The 26,912-nt window shown below is 40.1% G+C and overlaps 1 protein-coding gene and 1 pseudogene across 1 annotated transcript in view; both read left to right on the top strand.

Annotated features, from left to right (window-relative positions):
- Positions 1-1,206: 1,206 nt before the first annotated feature.
- On the top strand, positions 1,207-3,262 carry LOC127414320 (toll-like receptor 4; annotated as a pseudogene).
- A 258-nt stretch (positions 3,263-3,520) lies between these two features.
- The window catches only part of LOC127414321 (toll-like receptor 4), a 39,148-nt gene continuing 15,756 nt past the window's right edge, over positions 3,521-26,912 (top strand). Inside the window, 2 exon segments of the mRNA XM_051652258.1 lie at positions 3,521-3,571; positions 3,715-3,809. Of these exon segments, the coding sequence (XP_051508218.1) occupies positions 3,723-3,809 (87 nt within the window). The 5' untranslated portion in view covers positions 3,521-3,571; positions 3,715-3,722.

Here is a 26,912-nt window from a genome sequence, read left to right on the forward strand (position 1 = left end):
ACTGCCTGTCCGCTAGTCTTAAACATGTTTAACACTAAAAAATGTTTTTGGAATAAATTATGTGTGGAGTTTATTATAATATATTATGATTTATATTTATTATGAACTTGAATACAATTTGGCCTATACCTCAAAATATGTACTACATATTTCAACCTGGGCCAGCAATAATGATGCTGTCCTTGATGAGAAAAGTAGCCGTGTTTTTAGTTTTCAAATTTTAACAAAAACAAAACGTTTGTGGCCGCAACGTAAGGGTCAGATCAGTGTAACATGTTCGGTGTCGGTAAGGATGGCGCTCATGCATGCTTATCAAACTGAGCAGGAAAAGCAAGAAGTGAAGTGTCCCAAAATTCTTGAGGTAGTGTTGTATGCAGCGCCATTTGCTGGTAGCTCACCATGTTCTAATCCCGTTCTGTCTCAGTTCACAGCTTCCTTAGATTTTATTTAAGGCAAAAATTGTTATTGTATTTGTATTCTGAACTTCATTATTGGTCCGACCCAATGACAATATGTCATTACATAAGCACCCCTGTTTTTCAGTATAATGTTGTGTTCAAGGGTTGCATTTCAATGGGCTGTTTTTTTCTGCATCACTGCAGCATGATTTCACTTGTCTTTCTTTAACTGTGTGAACTGCTGTTAAAGCAAGCATGTAACGCTGTCTAAACAATCTCATTGAATCATATGAGCTTAAACAAGAGTAAGTAGCTTACTTTGTAATTATCAGTACTGTTGAGCAAAACGAAGACTTACTGACAAGCTTAGATATTTGTAATAACCCATAATAGGTGTCTTTTGTTTTGAATTGTAGTTACTGATCATCATGGATTTTCCCACTTTCTTTGGAGCTTTAGCTACGTATAAAAGATGTCAAAGTGTAAATATTTAAACATTCCAATTATTTATATGAATTGGAGACATTTAACATTTTTCTTAGAAAGCCTTTTTTCCAATGTTTTATTTTTCATTATACTTCATGACATGGGTTCCCCTTGTTAATTCATTTGGGCTATTCAGAACGTTTCTTCTTCATTCAAGACTGACCAAATTAAGCATAGGCTCATACTTTTCTATGACAACTTTATGCCAATAGTTCCTCTTTAATGAAAACCATGATATTTGTTCCCTATATTTAATTACCTTTATCAAAGCATACTCACATTTTTATGACAGGTTGAGGGAATCTAGCTAAGAACACTCAAGATGAATCTCATTACTTTAAGTGCTTTTATGGTATTTTTTTCCATAGGCGCTGGAGAATCATGCACAAAAGTACACATCCAGAATTTTAATTTGGATAATTACTGTTGTGAAATTTTGCATTGAAACATAATCGTTAAATCACTTCGCCAGCTATCTTCTGTGTAATTGCTTTAATTGTGATATCAAATTTCAAAACCATAGATTACCGAAAATCTGCACTACTCATGCATTGGAAGAAACTTCAGCTACATACCACTCAGTATACCTTCCTCAGTTCAAACACTGGACTTCAGTTTTAATGTCTTGAAATACTTACAGAAGACTGTATTTCCATTTTTGTCTTTTCTGCAAGTTCTTGATCTGTCAAGGTAAGTACTGTCTACCATTTAAATGTCAGTTGTTGTATAATAAGTTATGTAAGTAATATTGAGTTTGTGTACTTGGTTTCAAATGCCACATCAAGCGAATTGAAAATGATGCTTTCTACAATGTGAAGAACTTGACTACTTTGATTCTCTCTGGAAACCCTGTTACACATTTTGGACTGGGATTGTCGAATTCTTTACATAATATACAAAGATTTGTGCCTGTGGATGTTGGTCTTGCTTCCTTACAGCTTCATATAAATAATCTAGCCAAGCTGCAGGAACTTAAAGTTGGAACAAATAACATTCAGTTTTTGACTCTTCCTTCATTCATGAGCACCTTCAAAAACTTTACTTTACTTGATCTACATGCCAATTATATATCTATCATAAAAACTGATGACACCGTTGTGTTACGAGAGATTGGCAGAAACATGACTTTAATACTCTCTAGGAATCCATTATTACACATAGAACCAGGAGCTTTCAAAATCATTTATTTGAGGGAGTTGGACATATGATCTTCCTTTGTTTCATTTGCTGCTCAAAAAGTTGGTCTAAAAGCTCTCTTTGGTCTTAATGTCAAATTACTTATATTTGGAAAGTACTTGGATGATTACAAGATTTACTTATCAGATACTGACTTTTTAGATTGCCTTTGCTCTATTTATTTCCAGGAGGGTATATTATTTCATGAAAGACAGGCCTAGCAAACTAATATCTTTCGCTGTATAAATAACGCCACAAATGTTTCGGTAAAGGGTGGTCTAATTCCTAATGAGGCGTACATGCCATTTCATAAAATCAAGGAGCTTTACTTGATTTCCAGTCATTTAGATATTTTGCCAGGTAAACAACTTTCACATCTCCATACATTAGAAAACTAGTAATAACATGCAGCATTGAAATACTTCATCCTGTAACCTTTGTAGACATACCTAAGCTTCAATACATGGATCTGAGTTCAAACCAAATTATGTACATGGAATTTTAGATGTTGCCCATCGCTTTTGGATGGCACCCCTGAAATCAGGCACTTGAATTTGAGTCTAAATGATCAAGCCAGTCTTTCTGATGGAAGCTCTGATGGACTTGATTCCCTTGAGATTCTGGATTTTCATCATACAAGGGTTTTAGGTATGGGATATCATTCGCATTTATCTAACTTAAAGTATTTGAAGTATCTGGATGTCTCCTATTTCACGTATCACATTTCCTAACATATATTGCTTTCATGGGCTGAGCAGTCCTGATGTTCTTAAAATAGCTGGCAATAATTTTCAGGGTGAAGTCTGGGTCATGAATGAACTGGTGGAAAATCTGGAGAACGGCTTTTCACCTATTCAGCTTTGCCTTCACATGCGGAACTTTGAAGCTGGGAAGTCCATCGTCTCCAACATTATTGATGAAGGAATTATGGGTAGCCTTAAGGTCATTGTGGTTGTGTCTCTACACTTCATTGATAGCACCTGGTGTCGCTTTGAGTTTGAATTGGCCCAGTCCTGGTTTGTGATGGAACGCAATGCCAACATCATCATCATCATTCTGGAAGATGTGGAAGAAAGACAATGAAGAAAGTGACTGGCCTTCATAACCATCTAAAAAAGAACATGCACCTGAAGTGGAGCAGGGACCCTTTCAGTTGCATGTAATTCTGGATTCGGCTCAGAAAATCTATTATTGCCAGATAGCAAAAATATTGGATGTAAACATTTATGATTACACAAACTTCTGCCTCATATACAATCAAAGAATATAAAGAGGAACTACTACATTTTATGTTTTATTCAACCATTATTCATTGGCCTAACCTCTATAAAATTATTGTTTCATTTGTTTCTGCAAACAGAGGTCTTTCAGCTCTTCATGGGAAAAATGAAAAACTTCTCTTTACAAACTAAAGGAGGAAGTGAGAGCTGCATGCACACATGTAAAAATAAGACAACAGACAATAAACTGTCAGTTTTATGTCAAATGCGATGTGCTTTACAGTAAAATAGGTGAGAGCTCCACACCCATTGATAAATAAATATTTTAAGTGAAATTCCAAATCTAGTAAAAAAAAGTTCCTAGTTAGCTGAATGACGATTCTGTAGCAGAATTTTCACCATCCTGACAAATAGTTTTTTCTTTGTCGCTTCAGTTCTTTAAATGCTTGTGTTACAAAAGGAAAGTATGTTTTTCCTTGGATCAATCTTAATTCTCTTGCATGCTGGACAAGGACAGGAATGCATTAAGGTAAGGATAGTAATATATGGTTATAGTGTGTTTTTAAGCAAGTATCTCCGAAAATATCTAGTATTTTGTAGCACTGTATATTAATGTAACCCTCTTTTTCAATGTAATCTGATTTTACTCTCTTGATGTTTTGGGTCCCAGAGACAACAATACTGTAAATGTAAAAATTTGCATTGTAATGACAAAATGAAACTTTTCCCCCCTTCAAATTATTTTAATATATTCCTCTGACCAAATCAAAACTAGACTGATAGTATTTAACTTTTAACACACTATCACAATGTAGAAAATCACCTTTTAGAGTTTAGCTAATGTAGTTTCTATTTAGGGCTGATTTGACAACAGCAAAATTATTGTAGACAAATACAATAAAAAATATAGTAAACAATTGGCAGGAGTGTACTTTTATAGTTGCTATGCACACCATTCAGAAAAAAAGAAGCATGTGAAAATTCATAGCATTTATTTATGAAATTAATTTGGAGTCTATGAGACTTCAAATATAAGTAATTTTATATCCAGTTTTCATTAAATAACTAGAGGTCTAAAGTAGAAACTTGATTTCTATATTAAATTTGTTTATTGTAATATTGAAAGGCCTTTTGGTCTCTCAGATAAAACATGAGGGTTATAAACATCTGAATTTCAAAATGTATGTCAATATTAAAACTGGAGATGGTGGATTATGTGCTTTTGATCCATTTCTAGATAATAACGAACATGGACTATTCATGTGCTGGGAGAAAATTGACCCATATTCCTGCAAGTCTTCCCATCACTGTGAGGACTCTGGATTTCAGTTTTAATTTCTTAAACCCTTTACGTAATTCTGTATTTCCTCTATTGTTCAATTTACAAGTCTTGGATCTTACAAGGTAAATCACTACTAGTGATCATCAGACATTATTACATTATAATTTAAACAGATCTTGTCTTTATATATATACAATCTTTGGTCTTTCAGATGTCACATCCGTTACATTGATGATGACGCTTTCTACAATGTGAAGAATTTGACTACTTTGATTCTCTCTGGAAACCCTGTTGCACATTATGGATCGGGGTGCTTTAATACTTTACATAATCTACAACGGTTAGTTCTTGTGGATGTTGGTCTCACTTCCTTACAGCTTCCCATGAATAATCTAACCAAGCTACAGGAACTTAAATTTGGAACAAATAACATTCAGTTTATGACTCTTCCTTCATTCATGAGCACCTTCAAAAACATTACTTTACTTGATCTACATGCCAATAATATATCCATCATAAAAACTGATGACACCGTTGTATTACGAGAGATTGGCAGAAACATGACTTTAATACTCTCTAGGAATCCATTATTACACATAGAACCAGGAGCTTTCAAAAATATTTATCTCAAGGAGCTTCACATACAAGCTGCCTTTGCCTCATTGAATGCACAAAAGGGATGTCTACAAGCACTTACTGGTCTCACTGTTGATAAACTGTTCATAGGAAGCTACAGAATGGTAACGGCAGTGAAAGTGTCAGATGCAGATTATCTTGATGGTCTTTGCTCATTTAATTTCAATGAAGTGTATTTTGTTCAGAAAGAATGGTCTGACTCTGAAATGCATGTGTTCCGCTGTATGGTAAATGCAACAAAAATCACAGTGAAAAGAGGAAATATCAAAAGCATGGAATATATTCCATTTCACCGTCTTAAGGAACTTTATTTAGGACCCACATCATTATCTGCCATTCCATTTATTTCAAAGATACCAAGTTTAGAAAAACTGATGGTGAACAATAACTTACCTATGACATTTTATGGCATCAGTGACTTGCCTCTACTTCAGCACGTGGATCTTAGTGGAAACGCTTTGATTTTAAAGGGATGCTGTTCCAAATTTTTCATAGGCACCCCAAATATCCGTTATATGAATCTTAGTCGAAACTCAGAGATAGGATTGGGTGCAAAGCCATTTTCTGGACTTGACTTGGTTGAGGTGTTGGACTTCCACCATACTAAATTATTTCTAGTCTTTCACTATGGAGTTTTACAAGGCCTGAAGAATTTACATTATTTGGATATTTCCTACACAAGTATCACTTTCACAAGCTACATGACTTTTCGGGACCTGAGCAATCTGACTGTGCTTAAAATGGCAGGAAACCGTTTTAGTAGAGACACTTTGAGTTATCTATTACAAAATCTAACAAGTTTGGAGGTTCTTGACATCTCACACTGTGGCATTGAGGAAATCTCCATGATATCATTTAAAGGCATGCAGAAACTCCAGCATTTATATTTAAGTCAAAATAAGTTGATGGTTTTGGACTTTTTGGTCCAACCAGATCTCAAACAACTTACATCAGTTTATGTCGATAAAAATAGCATTACTAGCATCTCACCTAATGTTCTCCAAAATTTACCCACAAACCTTTCAGTGTTTGATTTGTCCTCTAACCCCATCGATTGCTCCTGTTCCCAGACAGATTTCATTTTGTGGATTACTGAAAACCAGAAAGTTTTGAAGGAACCAGATAACATTATATGTAAAACTTTTTCACCAAGCTCAGATCTGAGGGCAAATGACTTTGACATTAACAGCTGTGTGCACAAGAAAAGGCTCACAATTGGTTTAGTGATATGTTTTCTCACTGTGGTTTTTGTTATATCACTCATAGTTTATAGATTCCAGTTTCATCTGAGATATTGCTGTATACTTCTGAGAGGTTACAGGTCTGCCAGACAACAAGAATGTTCCTATGATGCATTTGTGATTTTCTCCAGTTATGATGAAGTCTGGGTCATGAATGAACTGGTGGAAAATCTGGAGAACAGCTTTCCACCTATTCAGCTTTGCCTTCACATGCGGGACTTTGAAGCTGGGAAGTCCATCGCCTCCAACATCATTGATGAAGGAATTATGGGTAGCCGTAAGGTCATTGTGGTTGTATCTCAACACTTCATTGATAGCACCTGGTGTCGCTTTGAGTTTGAAATGGCCCAGTCCTGGTTTGTGATGGAACGCAATGCCAACATCATCATCATCATTCTGGAAGATGTGGAAGAGAAGAAAATGAAGAAAGTGATTGGTCTTCATAAGCATCTAAAAAAGAACACGTACCTGAAGTGGAGCAGGGACCCTTTGAGTAGCATGAGATTCTGGATTCGGCTCAGGAAAGCTATTAATGCCACAAGACAATAATATGATCAATCTGTATGCATAGGTACATGTATATGTATCAGTAACTTGAATTAATAAACTGATGTTTCAATTTCAAGAATTTACTGTAAAGTGGACTTATTGCATATTATTCATTGTTTTATAAAGGACAATCTCTCTGTAACACCATTGTTCATTTCAGATACTTTAAAGAAAGGGCTTTCAACTCATGTTGGTAATGCACTTCACAAATTAATAACTTCTCTTTTTTCACAAAAGGTAGAAGTGACAGTTGCATGCACACATGTAAAAGTTTAACCATAGAGAATAAACATATTTACATTTGATGCATGAAAATTAGACTGGAATCTCTGATGTGTGCATTATGTTAAGAAAGATCCTATAAGCAGAAATGAAAAGTTCCTAGTTTACAGTACGATGAATCTATCGCCGAATTTCTGCCCTTTTGACAATAATATCCTTTGCCACTTCATTATGTGTTGAGATATTCACATGGATCTTGCACAGGATCTTCACATAGAGAAAGGATGATTGTCCTTGGATCAGTCTTCATTCTTCTGCATGCTGGACTGGGATGGGTATGTACAACGGTATGGTCAACAATATTTCAGTGTTTTATAGTAGTGTTTAATTGACAGGATACAGAGAATATGTAGTATATCAGCACAACAGCGATTCATTTTATGGCAAGCCCTTTTAGTATCTTTATTAATTTCACTATTAACTACAACTAGTACTGATTCATTAAATACTGTGCCCTTTTCCAATAGTAACCATTATCTATACAGGTTTTACTAGTAATTATTTATTAGATACTAGTATTTATTTATCAGACACTAGTGTCTAGCTAAATTGTTACTGGTGAATTGTTTTTTATTTACTTTTAAGATTGTTAATTGAACATTACTTTAACCTTTCTGAATAGTCATTACATTTGACAAGTAAAAAAAACTAGTGTAACTAGTTGTAACTAGTGAGATGCGAAATGTTACAAGTAACAATTGGAATAGACACAGATGTCTAATAAGTACTGTTTCTGCTAATATTGCCCTCATAATATTCCATTAAAACAAGTACTGGTAGCACTTTCTAAGTTACTAATAAATTACATTTGGTAACATTTGTAAATTAGGCATCATTAACTAACAATGAACAATATATTTCTTTTTACAGTATTTATTAATCTTTGTTAATGTTAGTTACAAATACACTTGATCATTGTCAGTTCATGTTAGATCATAGTGCATTTTAAAAATGTGTTCAGTTGAAATTAACATTAATCAAAATTAATAAATGCTGTAAAATTATTGTACATTGTTAGTTCATGTTCACGAATGTTGTTAACTAATGTTAACAAATGTAACCATATTTTAAAGTGTTACCCAAGTATTTAAGTCTCGACTGATCTCCAAGTCCTCATACAATGCAACAGCCCTCATTACTTTTGAATTTTTGGACCATGAGATACTCAAAATAAGTTTTAAGTTTATAATTGAGGACTAAAAAATAGGTTTGCAATTTATGAATTTATATTTATAGATGTATTACATGGCCAATAAAAATAAGATGTTTGTAAATTAAACAACAAAAACTAATATTTCTAAAGGTAAAAACAAAATTTGTGTTCACATAGCATTGAATAAATTCAAGAATGTCAGACCAACAAGTAACAATATACAGTAGGCTATGGAAGTAAATTCATGACTTAAGACTTTGAAGCATAAAAGCAAGTTGAATTGCTCTAACTGAAAAAATAAATGCATTGTATTAACAGTGCCTACATTTGTGCATGAGTTGGTACAAAGTGGCCGCATGATATTGCATTAAATTCAGAAGGAATGATGTCGATGCTATACTGCATTTATGGGGAAAATTGTCTATCTTGGTGCATCTTCCCACATTCCTTCTATTTACAAACTGCTCATCGCTGTCACGCTCACATTGTTATGCATTGATGTCACCGGTATTAGTGGAAAGCACAGATCTTCACTTAATCAGTTAATTTTTGTACATTTACTCTATGTTAGTGCTTCCACCGCTCTACTGTGCACATGAAATAGGCTTGCCAACACGTTAACCTCTTTATACTTTTTATACAGTCTTCACAGACCCTAGAAGCTTGCACCCCGATGGTCGACCCACAGATGATAGATGAAACATTGCAAATGCACATTTGATGAACAAAGCAGTGATTGTGTAAAAACAGTAGATCTTAGCCTCCAGCACAAAAATAATTACACAACTATGTATTTATGTAGTTAATTAGTTTGATTATTTAAGAAAATAACTGAATATTTCTCAAGTATTACAAGTATTTATAAACTTATCCGCAAATCTATGAATGAGCAACACTATACGGTCAGATTTCAGTACTTCACAACTCTTAAAAAGCACTTAACGTCGAACGTTTGTGTTAAGTGCAGGTTTGGGAAATGCACGTGAAAAACTAAAGAACATTCACAACTTCGCATGTAGAGAATGCTCTTAAGAGCTAAGACCCATAGTTATCGGAAAAGCATGCAACCAGCATGTCAGTGGCCAGGCCAGCAATTTTCAAGTGGGTGGACCTAGGTGAAACAGGGTGGACCTCTATTCGAGCCTAATTTTATCATGAATATATTGAAGCGTACACCTTTGCTCTGCCGTTATGAGTTAATATTTGCTAATTTACCATTTAGTACTTAGATGCCTATACTGATACAATAAAAAAACGTAGTTGTTTTTAAATACTTTATATGTTTAATATTAGTAATTTACCTTAATATGTCAAATATAGGCCATAGAATAAAATAAAATAATGTAAGAGATAAGATCCAATAAACATCATTATTAGAAACTTTTCAGCCTTCCTGAAAAACAGGAGTCTGGTGAATTAGGTGTTCTACTTAACAGCTGTTCTATAGACTTGGGTAATGCTACTTTTTACTTTTAACTAAATAATTGTTATATCATTACTTTGCATGGAATGCAGTGTGTTTTTGCGTAATTTTTCGTAAAAAGAGTTTTTTGTTTCTCATGATCAATGCACTTGACTGGGAGCGTTCTCCGTTACAGTTTTAAGTGCTTAGAAGCAGTGACAGCTTAGAAAGAAATGGCATGCAAAGAAAATAGTGCAAAACAATGTACATAAATTAAGAGAAATGTCACATGGTCAGCGCATGCGTTTTGTGTAGTGTAGGCGGTGCTCGCATCGCGGTTTCAGGGGCGGCCATTGCCATATTTACAGTGAACAAGAACTCCATTGCGCCAAGTCACATACACGCACATATTTGTCATTTAGGGGAAAAAAAAACACTGAACCACCTAATAGCCCGTTTTTATTGGTCGGGCATTGGCAGCGATGTCCGCAGGTGGTGTGCGGCATGCTGCGAATGTCAGCTGTTGAATCTAACAGCCACCCCAAAAGTGCCATTGCGCCCCCTTCCGCCGATCGAGGTCCCCTTCGAGAGAATTGGCATGGACCTCGTCGGGCCATTAGAGCGGTCAGCATGTGGACATCACTTTGTATTTGTTCTAGTGGACTATGCAATGCGATATCCGGAAGCAGTGCCTCTACGCAGCATCTCAGCATGTAGTGTTGCGGAGGCACTCTTCAAAATAATCTCCCGGAAGGGGATTCCGAAAGAAATCCTCACCAATGAGGACACAACCTTTATGTAACGGACACTATGCGAGCTTTAAGAATTATTGGGCATTAAATCAATCTGCACCAGCGTTTACCATCCACAAACAGATGGGCTGGTGGAATGATTTAATAAAACCCTTAAAAACATGATTTGTAAGTTCGTGCATGAGGATGCTAGAAATTGGGACAAATGGCTCGATCCCCTGTTATTCGCAGTACGAGAGGTCCCGCAAGCCTCCACTGGGTTTTCCCCATTTGAGCTGCTGTATGGGCGGCACCCGCCCGGCATGCTTGATGTCATACATGAAGCTTGTGAGGAGGAACCTTCAAACAGTAAGAATGAAATTCAGTACGTTCTTGATCTTAGAGCAAAACTCCACACCTTGGGGCAACTAACAGGAGAATTTGCTCCAAGCTCAAGAACGACAGAGCTGACTGTATGACGGGAACTCGGTTGTGGGAATTTGCACCGGGAGATAAGGTACTTGTATTACTCCCCACATCGAGCTCCAAATTACTCGCCAAGTGGCAAGGACCCTTTGAGGTCACATGACGAGTAGGGGATCTTGATTATGAGGTTAAGCGAACCGATAGAGGGAGCACACATCAAATATATCACCTCAACCTCCTGAAATTATGGAGGGAGGCTGCCCCTGTGACGTTGGCTACAGTAGTTCCAGAGAGGGCGGAGCTTGGATCGGAGGTGAATACAAAACACAATCATATCACCCCAGTCACTTGCGGAGACCACCTCTCACCGGGTCAACTCGCAGAGGTTGCCAGGTTGCAACAGGAGTTTGCAGACGTGTTTTCCCCTCTACCGGGTCATACGAACCTCATCCAGTACCACATCGAGACTGAGCGGGGGGTGGTGGTACGTAGCCATACCTACCGATTGCCCGAGCACAAAAATAAAATTGTCTGGGAAGAATTGGATGAAATGCTCGATATGGGATTAATAGAGGAATCCCACAGCAATTGGTGCAGCCCGGTTGTTCTGGTTCCTAAGAGCGACGGGTTTGTACGGTTCTGTGTGGATTATGGAAAAGTCTACGCGGTGTCTAAATTTGACGCATACCCAATGCCTCGCATTGATGAGTTGCTCGATCGGTTGGGGACTGCTCAATTTTATTCGACACTGGATTTGACAAAGGGTTATTGGCAGATCCCATTGACACCAATTTCCTGTGAAAAAACAGCCTTCTCCACTCCGTTCGGATTACACCAATTTATGACGCTTCCATTCGGTTTGTTTGGGGCCCCGGCTACATTTTAGCATCTCATGGACCGAATCCTCAGACCACATTCGGCTTACGCCGCTGCCTATTTAGATGACATCATAATTTATAGTAATGATTGGCAGCAACATATGCAGCATCTGAGGGTGGTTCTGAGATCGCTGCGACGAGTGGGACTCACAGCAAACCCCAAGAAGTGCATGATTGGGCGGGTGGAGTTACGGTATCTGGGGTTCCACTTGGGCCACGGGCAGATGCGTCCCCAAATTGACAAGACTGCGGCAATTGCGACCTGCCCGAGGCCCAAGACCAAAAAGGGGGTGAGACAGTTCCTGGGGCTGGCTGGCTATTACAGGAGATTCGTGCCTAATTATTCGGCTGTCACCAGCCCGCTGACTGATCTCATTAAAAAGGGAGCTCCAGACCCGGTCCAGTGGATGGAGCAGTGTCAACAGGTGTTTATGCAGGTTAAGAGAGCACTTTGCGGGGGGCCGCTTTTACATTCACCCGATTTCTCTCTCCCTTTTGTCTTGCAGACGGAAGCTTCAGACAGAGGGCTGGGGGCTGTGCTCTTGCAGGTGGTAGAGGGGGAGGAGCGCCCGGTGCTGTACATTAGCCACAAGCTCTCGCTGAGGGAGACTAAGTACAGCACTGTAGAAAAGGAGTGTCTCGCCATCAAGTGGGCGGTCCTCACTCCCCGGTACTACCTGTTGGGGCAGGCCTTTACCCTCTGCTCGGATCACGCCCCACTCCAATGGCTTTACCGCATGAAAGATACCAACGTGTGGATCACCTGTTGGTAAATGGCTCTTCAGCCATTTAAGTTCAAGGTGGTCCTTACTTTCCAGAAATGGAGGGGTAGTGTTAGACAGGCCGGATGTCTCCCCAGTCTGAGTCGGGCGGTGGGGATATGTGGCAGCGGGGGCGTGGTCAAGCGTCCGAAATATACGGGTTCGGGAATATTTTTATTGGATGGATTAAGTTACTTTATAGACACCTGGTAGCGGCGGTACAAACAAATGGATTAATTTCAGATTATTTTACTCTGGATATGGGCACCCAGCAGGGTTGCCCTCTTTCCCCATTATTGTTCTGTCTTGCCCTGGAACCATTAGCAGCTGCGATAAGAAGGGAAGATGATTTTCCAGGGGTGAGGGCGGGTGGTGTGGCACATAAGCTTTTGCTTTACACAAATTATATTTTATTATTCGCCTCTGACCCCATTAGATATATGCCTTGCCTCCATAGAATTATTAATTCCTTTTCTAAATTCTCAGGATACAGAGTGAGTTGGTCTAAATCCAAAGCTTTGGCTCAGACAGCGTACTCTCCAGTAACAGCCTTCCAGCCGGGTGCCTTCCAGTGGCCCAAACAGGGCATTAAGTATTTGGGCCCTTTATTCCCAGCAAATTTGTCTGATTTAGTTAGAGTTAATTTTGACCCCTTAATAAAAAGGTTTGAACGATGTGGGCTTCATTACATTTATCTATGATTGGGAAGGTTAATGTTATTAAAATGAATTGTATTCCAAAATTTAACTACCTACACTGTCTCTCCCTGTAGATGTCCCCCTTTCTTATTTCAAGCAATTTGATAGCATAACGCATCCTAGATTACATTTTAATAATTTACATAGGCCGATTGACAAAGGTGGGCTAGGCCTACCCAAGATTTTGTTTTATTATTATGCATTCGATCTCAGACATTTGGCTCACTGGTCGCTTCCACCTGAGAGAGCCCCTCTCTGGTTTTGTACTAAACAGGAAGTTCTTGCCCCAAAGCGGCAGATACTCTGAGAGAGGTGATTACTGCTTTTGGAAAAGGTCATGAGGCATCAGTATATTACTCTCTGCTAATTCAGAGTCTGGGGGTCAGAGCTTTACTTCTATCAAGAGATTATAGGAGAAAGATTTAAACTTAGTATTGGAGGAGGAATTGTGGGATAGGATTCTAAAAAACATCAAGTTCTCTGCATCTAGAGATGCAAGGGTGCGCCTTATGCAATTCAAGATTTGACATAGATTCTATTGGACCCCCTCTAGATTGTATAGGCTTAGTCTTAACAACACACCCACCTGCTGGGGATGCCAATCAGGAGATGGAGACACAAGCCATGCTTTTTGGGGGTGTGTCAAGATCGAAGAATTTTGGCTAAAGATTCAGAGTTTTATGTGTGACATTTTGGGCACTCAAATATCATTTTGCCCCAGACTCTGTATTTTGGGCGATGGGGCAGTCATACATTTTGGGGATAAACAAAAAAAATTGGGTTCTGACTAGCATTATGATTGGCAGGCAAAATATTTTAAGGGGATGGAGCGCCCTCATTTCCGGAGTGGTGTGTGGAGATGGGTAGGGTGGCTGCTTTCGCGGAGGGGTCGAGCAGAAGGCTTGGGGGGTCGGAATTTGTTTGAAAGGAAGTGGGGCAAGTACTTAGTGTTTTGGGGGACTCTCGGAGAGGGGCTGTGGAGAGAATAGTTTAGTTTTAATTATATATGATTATTATATTTTCTTTTTTTTCTGTTTTCCTTTTGTTTTGTTTTTTTTGTTTATTTGTAAAGGATTAGACATAGGTCGGGAAAGGAGGACACAGGAACTGCGTTCTTCAACTCAAAGTTAAGATTTTAATAAACAAACTTAATGGGCTTTTCAGCACAACACTCTAGTTAACAACACAGCCTCTTTCAAACCGGTAGCTTTCTCTCCATCTCGTCCCTGGCATGGTCACTTTATACCGCTCTCCCCACTGCTTACAGCAGATAGAAACAGGTGTTAGACATTATCAGACTCAGGTGTGTGCACCCTTACCACATTCTCTCTCTCCGGACAACGCTCGACCATGCCCCCGCTGCCACATATCCCCACCACCCGACTCAGGCCGGGGAGTCATCCGGCCTGTATACCCCCCCCATTTCTGGAAAGGAAGTTGGTGACCGCCATCTGTGCTCCCGGTCTGTGGACCACCTTGAACTTAAATGGCTGAAGAGCCATATACCAATGGGTGATCCACGCGTTGGTATCTTTCATGCGGTGGAGTCATTGATGTGGGGTTTGATCTGAGCATAGAGTGAAGGCCCACCCAACAGATAGTACTGGAGAGTGAGGACCGCTCACTTGATGGCAAGACACTCCTTTTCAACGGTGCTGTACTTAGTCTCCCTCAGCAAGAGCCTGCGACTAATGTTTTTTCACGGGATACTGGTGTCAAGGGGATCTGCCAATAACCCTTTGTCAAATCCAGTGAATAAAATCAAGAGGTGCCTAACCGATTGAGCAACTCATCAATACGAGGCATCGGGTATGTGTCAAATTTAGACACCGCGTTGACTTTTCTATAATCCACACAGAACCGCACAGACCCATCACCCTTACGAACCAGAACAACCAGGCTGGACCATTCGCTGTGGGATTCCTCTATTACTCCCATCTCGAGCACTGTATCTAATTCTTCCCGGACCACTTTTTCTTGGAACGGCTACGTACCACTACCCCCAGCTCGGTCTCAATATGGTGCTGTATGAGGTTTGTATGACCCGGCAGAGGGGAAAACACGTCTGCAAATTCCTCCTGCAACTTGGCCACCTCTGTGACTTGATACGGTGAATGGTGGTCTCCACAAGTGAACGGGGTGATATGATTGGGCTTTAGGATCACCTCTGGCCCGAGCTCTGCGATCTCCGGAACTACCGTAGCCAACGTCACAGAGACCGCCTCCCTCCATAATTTCGAGAGGTTGAGATGGTATATTTGATGTGCGCCCCCTCTATCAGTTCGTTTCACCTCATAATCGAGGTCCCCCACTCGTCGTGTGACCTCAAATGGTCCTTGCCACTTGATGAGTAATTTGGAGCTTGATGTAGGGAGTAATACGAGCACTTTGTCTCCCAGTGCAAATTCCCGAAGGTGAGTTTTGCTCTAAGATCAAGAACGTATTGAATTTCATTCTTACTGTTTGAAGATCCCTCCTCCCAAGCTTCCCGTATGACATCGAGCACGCCACGTGGGCGCTGCCCATACAGCAGCTCGAATGGGGAAAACCCTGTGGAGGTTTGCGGGACCTCTTGTACTATGAATATTAGGGGATCGAGACATTTATCCCAATTTTTAGCATCCTCGTACACGAACTTACGAATCATATTTTTTAGGGTTTTATTAAATCACTTCACCAACACATCTGTTTGCGGATGTAAACAATGGTGTGAATCGACTTAATACTCAACAATTTGTAAAGCTCGTGGAGTGTCCATGACATAAATGTAGTGCCTTGATCAGTGAGGATTTCTTTCGGAATCCCCACCCGGGAGATTATTTTGAAGAGTGCCTCCGCAACACTGCATGCTGCGATGGTGCGCAGAGGCACTGCTTCTGGATATCGCATTGCATAGTCCACCAGGACTAATACAAAGCAATGTCCGCATGCTGTCTGCTCTAATGGCCTGACGAGGTCCATGCCAATTCTTTCAAAGGAGACCTCAGTTAATGGAAGGGGGCACAATGATGCTTTTGGTGTGGCCGGTGGATTCACCAGCTGACATTCACGGCATGACACACACCACCTGCGAACATCCCCGCGAATGCTCGGCCATTAGTCGGTTCAGTGTTTTCCTCTCCCCTAAATGATCCGCCATCGGATTATAATGAGCCGCCTGGAATAACATTTTCCAGCGACTCTGCGGTATTAATATATGGGTTGTATTCTCTTTTGTTTGAGCATCCTGCGTCACTCGATACAACCGCTCTTTTATTATCGCAAAAAAGGAATATGAAAGTGCAATGTTTGGTTGGAGTCGTTGACCATCAATAACTTTCACTTTGTCGAGGGCAAGCCTAAGGGTTTTGTCTCTCCACTGCTCTAGAGGGAAATCCCTTTCAGAAAATCCTCTAAAGATGGGAGGGACGTTTAAAGAAATCCCCCGAATGAGCATTTCCCCTGCAGTTCGGCCTTGACCGACGGGGTGGCAACCTCACGTCCCACCTCTGGCTTAAATGAATGGGTGCCTTCGCCATTCATATTGATGGCAGGCGGGCACCTCTTGGGGCAGTGTGGTCCCACGGGCAATTTGTCACACTGTGTTCGTTTAATGGGGGAATGGGACTCAATCTCCCCACAGACCCCCAAAGACCACCGGACCACCCGGGTGGGGGCCGGACCGTCCACAGACCCACTATCTGTCCCCAAAACAACTATTTTGCCCAAGTTGACCAGTGAGACCCCCGGACTGCCCGGAGGGGGCGGGGCTGTCCACATTAACCCTAAATGTCCATTTCCAATTTATTGTATTGTCTATTCCACATGTGTCCACCAACATACTAAATGTCAATTTCCAATTTATTGCATAGGTCTCTTTACCCTGTGTCCACCAACATACTAAATGTCCATTTCAAATGTATTGGTCTATTACCCCTGTGTCCACCAACAGATTAAATGTCCATTTCCAATGTATTGGTGTATTACCCCGTTGTCCACCAACATACTAAATGTCCATTTCCAATTTATTGCATGTTTATTTACCCTGTGTCCACCAACATACTAAATGTCCATTTCCAATTGATTATATAGGTGTTTTACCCCTGTGTCCACCAACATACTAAATGCCATTTCCAATTGATTGTATAGGTGTATTAACCCTGTGTTCACCAACATACTAAATGTCCATTTCCAATTTATTGTATGGACCTGCTAATGTCCACCAACATTATAATGTAAAGTAAGACAGACAGACAAATAGATAGACAGATAGATAAATAAATAGAAAAGACAGACAGATATATATATATATATATATATATATATATATATATAATCGATAGATAGATAGTGGACATATTGAGAATTGCACTGTGCAAAAGTGCTAAAAATTGTATTTATTAGCACAAAATCACAGATTAAATTTTTGTGCAAAATTTCTGACTTTCTCTAATTTTCTTGTAGTTCACACCATAGAAAGAGGAGGCTGAGATTAGAATAGAAATACAGGTTTCAGCTTCCTAAGTCTACCCAGAGCTGAGATCTGGACATCCCATGTACAATTTATCCCATTCAAAATTTTAGGTGGTTCGTGGACAATCGAATTTTGAGGTTTTGAAGGATGTATGTTATTCAGGGGGTGTCATACAGTCACCTAAATATGAAATTCAATGAATTCCTGTATCCCACACATTAAAAAACAGATGTCCACCAAGTGACTATTTTATGCAATGCAATGCAAAAAAAAAAAAAAAACTACCTGTGGGCCATCCCACTTACAATCTATTTAATGGGCTGAAATAGGTGGTTGGTGGTTGACATTAGTTTTATAAGTTACAGGATCAGTTTATGTACTAAATATCATATTTAGGTGACTGTAGGACTCTCCCTGAACAACGTGCATCCTTCAAAACATAAAAATTACACTGTCCACAAATCCACTATTTCTGAATGAGATAAATTGTATGTGGGATGTCCACACCTCAGCTCTGGATAGACTTAGGAAGGTGAAACCTCTATTTCTGTTCTAATTTCAGCCTCCTCTTTCTATGGTGTAAATTTCAAGAAGATGAGGAAGTCAGAAATTTCATCCAAAAAATCTAAAAGGAGTTCGTAGTCCTTCGAGTTTTTTTTGCTGGACATCACTTTATAATGTGAAGGAAACAGGAAATCCCTAAATATCATACTTCGGTGACTCTCTGACTCCGCCTGAACAACATAAGCCCTTCAAAACCCTCAAATTCCACTGTCCACGAAACCACTATTTCTGTGAATGGGATAAATTGTATGTGGGATATCCAGATCTCAGCTCTGGATAGACTTAGTAAGGTGAAACCTGTGCTCCTGTACAGAATACACAATACAAAATGTTTATGCAACTTACAACTCATATGCATAATTTGCTTAAAAATGACTGTCCACAAACCATGTATTCAGTGCCCTTTAGAAACATTTTAGGTGGGACCTTCCAGTATGAAGAGATATCGAAGGGGGAAAAATGTATTAGTATTTACCTGTAGAACCTCTAGTACAACACTCAACATACTGTACAGAACACTTATGTAACTTACTCAAATATGCATAATTTGCTTAAAAAATAAGTGTCCAAAAGCAATTTTTCTATAGAAACTAAATACTAGGTTCGTGGACAATTCATTTTAAAGACTTTAAGTAACATTTACATTCAATTGTATTGATAAATCCCCTTGTAAGCACTCTGAATACACAATACAACATGGTTATGCAATTTACAACTCATAAATATGCATAATATGCTTAAAAAATTACTGTCCACAAACCATGTATTCGATGCCCTTTAGAAACATTGTACATGGGACCTTCCTGTATGAAGAAATGTTGAGGGGGAAAAAATAATAACTTTTAGTATTTACCTGTGGAACCTCTAGTACAGCACTCAACATACTGTACAATTTTTTTTATTATTTAAAGAACACAATAAGAATGATCAATGTGACCAAGAACTAGAATAAATAGTTTCTTGAACAACATTATTAGGAGGTAAAAACATTTGAACATGATTAAGATTAAAAACAACAACTTGAATAACAATATTTAAAACAGTAATAAAACAACAAGAACAACAACAAGGACAATTAAAATGTAATATAAAACACACATACATTTAAATAAGTTATAATTAATAAGTTCCTCCAAAGTTTCTGTATCTATGGTGGAGGTCGTGCCCACTTCCAATCCTGGGATGGATCCTAAAAAAAACAAAAAAAACACAAACAAACGAGTCAAGGTTAATTTTGTTTTCCATCTCAGGAATGTAAATTAAGCACCATAAATAATATAGTAAACACCAACACCTACCCAGCTCCTTGAAGTCATTTATGAAGGCTTCATCTAATTCTTCAACACCTTCCTCTTCTCCATGCATACTCGCATCTCCCCTGACAGCCTCTTCTCCTTGCTCTTTTTCTAAAGACTCTGAAAAACATAACATCAGTCTCACCTTATGAAAGACAATGGAACACTCATCATACTATGGTGACCACTCATCACTAACTAAGCAGCTGGAACAGCTCCTCCTCCATCACACCAGCTGTGAACTCGTTGACCTTCTCAGGGGGGGTCTGGGAGGCCCTCTAAAAAACAAACCAATTATTCAGTGTTCCACTGTGGAAAACATATGAGCAACGCTCAGAAAATCAGTTCCTAACACCTACCCATCGGCTGGGGGTCCTCCTCTTCTGGACCCTGGTCTGGAACCCCTGGACTATCAATCAAGTCAAAAGTTGTGACCAGTGGAACAGCTGGGTTGCTGGTCCTCAGCTGCCTCGACTGATCCACCGTCACCTTCTGCTCAAGATCTTTAATTATCTTTTTTTTTTTTTTTTTGTAGAAGTCTAAACAGATGTGTTGACATTGGTGAATTACTTACAGTTTGATGTATTATTGTATTAAAGAACACAATTTTATTAAATAAAGTTACATTTTAAATGTGACTTACTGTTAGGTCTTTGTGGGAATGATATTCCACATATTTTAATTTTTTTGAACACAAGGGGCAGGGTTTCTCCCTAAGAAAAACCCTGCTCTTTGCCCACCTTAATAAAATATGCCTTTCTTGGCTATTTTTTATTAAATGATAGAGTTCAGTGCTGCCTCAACTTGACCAGCTTCTTGGGGCAGAGGGGGCACTTATCCATGTTCTATAAAACAATAAAAAAGACATAGTTTGTGCGCCTTTCATTACTGGCAAACTCACTATGTAAATAAGTTAATGTATGTTTTAAATACTCTCAATTTATTTGATAGAAATAAAAGCACAGACATATATAGGCTTAAACATGTGGAATAAACACTCGCACGAGTGCGCACGCACATTATTAAAGTTACATTTGGGAGAAAAGTCTAAGTCGAAAAAATTTAATACATTTGACTTAAGATTCAGATTTATCCAATGTGCCTAAAATCAACTATTCCTAATACATAGAATAATCTGCAATCTGTCCCAGCCCAGTTCTAATATGTTAACTGTTTCAATCATTTAAACAAATTTTTTTTGTAGTTATTGATTTTTTTTAAACTTAATTTTTTTGAAAATAAATTATTTATGAACAGTTTTAATTACCTTTAACTGTCCATGGACATATCAATGAACTGCAATTAAGTCACAGTGAAATTACTAATTACCACTGTAATAGACTTGAATTTGGAGTACCATTGTAATAGACTTGAATTTGGAGTAGGGGTGTGGGACTCCAAATTCAAGTCTATACATGCAATTGAGGTTGGAGTGGAGCAGTACAGTACGCTTTATGTACATTTATTCAATACTACGCGACTCAATACTAGGTTCATGGATAATTCATTTTAGTGACTAAGTATCATTTACATTAAATTGCATTGATAAAATCCCCTTGTCAGCACTTAGAATACACAATACAACATGTTTGTGCAACTTACTACTCAAATATGCATAATTTGCTTATAAAATGACTGTCCACGAACCATGTATTTGGCACCCTTTGAAAACGTACGTGGGCACTTCCTGTATGATTCAGTAAAAAAACCCTTAAATCATATGCCAGCAGCTTCAGGAATCGAATACTCCTTCGTGGGGCCTTCAGATACAACATTAAAAACTAATTTTCCTCAGTGTTAGGCAAGTACTGTAAAAAAATAAAAAAATAAAAAAAAATAAATTATTCATGTAAAATTAGTCACATTTCATTCACAAGTCAGTCAATTAAGCACTTAACGAAGTCATTCGGACTTGAAACTTTGCACACTGTCTAAGGGGCCCCTGAGAAGCTATAGATTTCAGTCATTTGGACCTTTCGGAGTCCTGTCCATGGACCTGCTGTGAAAATAAATGGTATAAATTGCTAGAGTGCATCCCACGTACATCGCTTCTTGAGGTCCTACGGACCCCAAATTTCACACGGTGACACATTGAGGGCCCCTTATTGACATACTAAGAGGACTAAAGGCCTAGGGCACAGACAAGTATTTTTCATTATTTCAACAGAACTCTCTGCCTGCCATAAGAATCAATGAGACAGGCTGACTTGTAGACCCGTGTGCAACAGTATATTCAGAGGCTTTAATACTTAGCAAGCACCCAGAGCCTCCAAATTCTAGGACATGACTCGGGGGCCCCTGACGATCGAGGATCTCAAATTTCAATGTCCTGCGGCCCTCCAAACCCTCTTTTCAAGACGTCCAACTTGCCCATTGAACCAGTGTAATTCCACAACAGTTTCATGGACGGTCTTAATATTGGTGCAAAGACCTGGGGGCTTCAAATGCTTCATCATCGGGCCCTCAGAAACAACATATTAAAAATTTGTATCCCTCAGAGATTGTGAAGTACTTAACGAGCACTTAAGCACTTAACGAGTCATTTGGACCTTTGTGAGTAGTGTCCATGGACCCGCAGTGAAAACGAATGATATAAATTATACGTGGGATGCATTCTATCATCGCTCTGTGAGGTCCTATGAACCCCAAATTTCACAAGGTTGTAGCCTGATATCCCTTGAAAGACATCGAGAGCACGAAGCTCTAGAAAAAAGGAACAGACTTTTTTTTTTTTTTTTTGGAGTTTATGCAACATTCTTTCACACAGGCCTCTTGCACTGATAGCTTGACAGAGCATCATGAATGATTAGAGACAACTAGGTTCCGGGTTTGAATATACGCTCAGGAAGGTTCTAGAGACCCCAAATTTTGAGGCCTGATTCGGGGCCCCTGAGGCTCGAGGATATGGAGTTTAAGATCCTGCGACCTTTTGACCCCTCTTTTCCAGACATCCCACTTTCCCTTTGAACCAATGCATTTCACAACAGGTCCGTGGACACAGTCCCTAAATCGGCCAATTTAATGAGAAAAAAGGTCAAAAGGTCACGTAACTCTGCACGCTGTCCAAGGACACCCTGACGATACACACATCAATTTTGAGTCGTTCTGACCTTTGAGTCCACCAACCCATTGTAGAAAATGAAGTAAATAAATTGCAGATGGACTTTTTCTAGAAAGCTCCTCTGGGACCCAAATTTCACGTGCTGGTAGTTCGGGGCCCTTAGTGCGTCATAAAAGCTTTAATTTTGCTTTAATGCAAGAATCGCTCCCACAGCCCTCTTGCTCTCATAGCCAGACAGAGCCTCTTGCCTGTGCAAAGTCATTTGGGTGTTAAGGTCTAGAGCTGAAACAATGCATTTAGAAAATGTCTAGAGCCTCCAAATTTTAGGCCCTGATTTGGGGGCCCCTGGGGCTCCAGAATCTCAAATTTCATGGTCCTGCGACCTTTTGACCCTTTTTTACCAAACGTCTCACTTGCAATTGTACACTGGTTTCGTGGATAGGGTTTAATTTGGTGCCAAGACCTGGGGGCTTCGAATGCTTCATCATCGGGCCCTCAGAAACAACATATTAAAAAGGTGTGTCCCTCAGAGATTGTGAAGTACTTAAAAAAAAAAAAAAATATTCTAGAAAAATAACTCACTTTTCAAAATCAAATCAAATCACATTTATTGTCACACAGCCATATACACAAGTGCAATGGTGTGTGAAATTCTTGGGTGCAGTTCCGGTCAATATAGCAGTCGTGACAGTGATGAGACATATACCAATTTACAATAACATCAAATTAACACAACACAATTTAAAGTCTAATATACACATAATTACACACAACAATACACAAATAATAACATACACTGTACAGTATACAATACGCAAAATATAGATAAACATTATTCAATAAAAATAAAAAAGTATATATAGTAGTATATATAGAATGTACATTAGGTTGTATTGTACTGTATTGACATTCAGGCTGTCGGTTGATAAGTTGTTAAGAGAGAATATAATATAATTTATGACAGTCCGGTGTGAGATATAAGAGTAAGAGTAATAAAGTGCAGTGCTGATGTATTTTGATCATGGAAGATCAAGAGTTCAAAAGTCTGACTGCTTGGGGGAAGAAGCTATCATGGAGTCGGCTGGTGCGGGTCCTGATGCTGCGATAACGCCTGCCTGATGGTAGCAGTGAGAACAGCCCATGGCTCGGGTGGCTGGAGTCTCTGATGATCCTCCGAGCTTTTTTCACACACCGCCTTGTATATATTTCCTGGACGGAGGGAAGCTCACCTCCGATGATGTGTCTGGCAGTTCGCACCACCCTTTTCAGTGCTTTGCGGTTGTGGGCTGTGCTATTGCCGTACTAGGCGGAGATGCAGCCAGTCAGGATGCTCTCTACGGTGCAGGTGTAAAACCGTGTGAGGATGTGGCGGTTCATTCCAAACTTCCTCAGCCATCTCAGGAAGAAGAGGCGCTGATGAGCCTTCTTCACAACGACTTCAGTGTGGATGGACCATGTGAGTTCCTCAGTGATGTGGACACCCAGGAACTTGAAGCTGCTGACTCTCTCCACTGGTGCTCCATTGATGGTGATGGGACTGTGTTCTCTGTCTTTTCTTCTGAAGTCCACCACAAGCTCCTTTGTCTTACTGACGGTGAGGGAGAGGCTGTGCTCCTGACACCAGTGTGTCAGAGTGTGCACCTCCTCTCTGTAGGCTGTTTCATCATTGTCAGTGATCAGGCCTACCACCGTCGTGTCATCAGCAAACTTAATGATGGCATTGGAGCTATGTGTTGCCACACAGTCATGTGTGTACAGGGAATACAGGAGTGGACTGAGAACACAGCCCTGTGGGGCTCCAGTGTTGAGGGTCAGTGATGAGATGTTGCTGCCTATTCTAACCACCTGGCGTCTGCTTGACAGGAAGTCCAGGATCCAGCTGCACAGCGAGCTGTTTAAGCCCAGAGCCCGGAGTTTCTCATCTAGCTTGGAGGGTACTATGGTGTTGAATGCTGAGCTGTAGTCTACAAACAGCATTCTCACATAAGTGTTCTTTTTTCCAGGTGGGAGAGAGCAGTGTGTATTGTAGATGCAATGGCATCATCAGTGGAGCGGTTGTTGCGGTAAGCAAACTGCAATGGGTCGAGAGAGAGGCAGCAGAGAGCAGATGTAATCTCTGATTAGTCTCTCAAAGCATTTGCTGATGATGGGGGTCAGAGCAACAGGATGCCAGTCATTTAAGCAAGTTATTTTTGATAGCTCTGGAACAGGCACAATGGTGGATGTTTTAAAGCATGTGGGGACTACAGACAAAGAGAGGGAAAGGTTGAAAATGTCTGTAAAAACACCAGCCAGCTAGTTCGCGCACGCTCTGATGACGCGGCCCGGAATGCCGTCTGGGCCCGCGGCTTTGCGGATATTCACCCGTCGGAAGGATCGGGTTACATCCGCTACAGAGATGGAGAGTGAACTAACCTCTGTAGCTTTGGCCGCGAGAGCTCTCTCCGCGAGGGCGGTGTTATTTCCATCAAAACGAGTATAAAAAGTATTTAGCTCATCCGGGAGAGAGGCAGCGGTGTTCATGGCGGAATTTTTATTCCCTTTAAAGTCCGTGATGATGTTAATTCCCTGCCACATGCTTTCTAGAGTTGGTGGGGTTAAACTGTCCTTCAATCTTGTTCCTGTACTGGCGTTTTGCTGTTCTGATAGTTTTTCAGAGGGCATAACTGGCTTGTTTATGCTCCTCCGCATTCCCAGAATTAAAAGCGGAGGTCCGCACACGTGAACATCGCTATTTATCCATGGTTTCTGGTTCGGATAGATCCATATTGTTCTGGTCGGAACTACGTCCTCCATGCATTTTTTGATGAAACACATTACGCTATCAGCGTAAACCTCGATGTCGTCATCAGAGGCGGACCGGAACATCTCCCAGTCCGTGTGATCAAAACAGTCCTGTAGCGTAGAGTCTGATTGGTCCGACCAGCACTGGATCGTTCTGAGGGTGGGTGCTTCCTGTTTCAGTTTCTGCCTGTAAGCCGGCAGAAGCAGAATGGAAGAGTGGTCCGATTTACCAAATGGTGGGCGGGGGAGGGATTTGTAGCCATCCTGGAAGGGAGAGTAGCAATGGTCCAAAATCCAGTCCCCTCGTGTGTTGAAACTAATGTGCTGGTGGTATTTTGGTGCGACTGATTTGAAACTAGCTTTATTAAAGTCCCTGGTCACAATGAACATGGCCTCAGGGTGTGCGGTTTCCTGCTCACTTATAATCCCATACAGTTCCTTGAGTGCCCTGGTCTGTGTCGGCTTGTGGGGGAATGTACACAGCAGTGATAATGACCGCTGTGAATTCCCTCGGTAGCCAGAATGGTCGACACAGAAGCATGAGAAATTCCAGATCAGGAGAGCAGAAAGACTTAATAGAATGTATGTTCCTCTGATCACACCAGGATTTGTTGATCATAAAAAATACATCACCACCTCTGCTTTTAACTGAGAGGTCTTTCGCTCTGTCCGCTCGGTGCACGGAGAACCCCGCGGGTTCAATGGCTGAGTCTGGAATCTCCACAGATATCCAAGTTTCTGTAAGGCAGATAATGCAGCAGTCCCTCGTCTCTCATTGGAAAGAGATCCGTGCTTTCAGCTCGCAGAGCTTGTTATCCAGAGACTGAACATTTGCCAGTAGAATACTGGGTAGCGGGGGTCGATTTGCATGGCGTCTTACTCTGATGAGAACGCCGGCTCTGTTTCCCCTTTTCCTCCTGCGTTTCCGCGGCCGTGCAGCACAGACAAAGGGCTCCGCTTGCGTGTTTGTAAACAGCAGGTCGGCATTGAGGAATTTGAAGTCCGGTTTAAGGTGTGAAATTGCAGAACCAATGTCCAAAAGTGTTTATCTGTCGTAGACAATAAGGCAGACAACATCCAAGACAGAAAACATAAGAATTGTGAACAAAACAAACAAAACACTGCCATGTTGTGTCGGAGCTCGCAACACAGCAGCCATACTCGGTGCCATCTTGAGTCCAGATGGACATTTTCATTCACAAGTCAGCCAATTAAGCACTTAATGAAGTAATTCGGACTTGAAATTTTGCACACTGTCTAAGGGGCCCCTGAGAAGCTACAGGTTGCAAATTGGAATCATTTGGACCTTTCCGAATTGTGTCCACAGACCCGCTATGAAAATGAATGGCATAAATTGTACATGGGATGTGCTCTAACTTTTAAAAGTTTAAAAGTTAAAATTTCAAAACTTAATTTTGCACGGTCGCACATCTGGT

This window comes from Myxocyprinus asiaticus, chromosome 23, assembly GCF_019703515.2.
Source record: "Myxocyprinus asiaticus isolate MX2 ecotype Aquarium Trade chromosome 23, UBuf_Myxa_2, whole genome shotgun sequence".
Lineage (NCBI taxonomy): Eukaryota > Metazoa > Chordata > Actinopteri > Cypriniformes > Catostomidae > Myxocyprinus > Myxocyprinus asiaticus.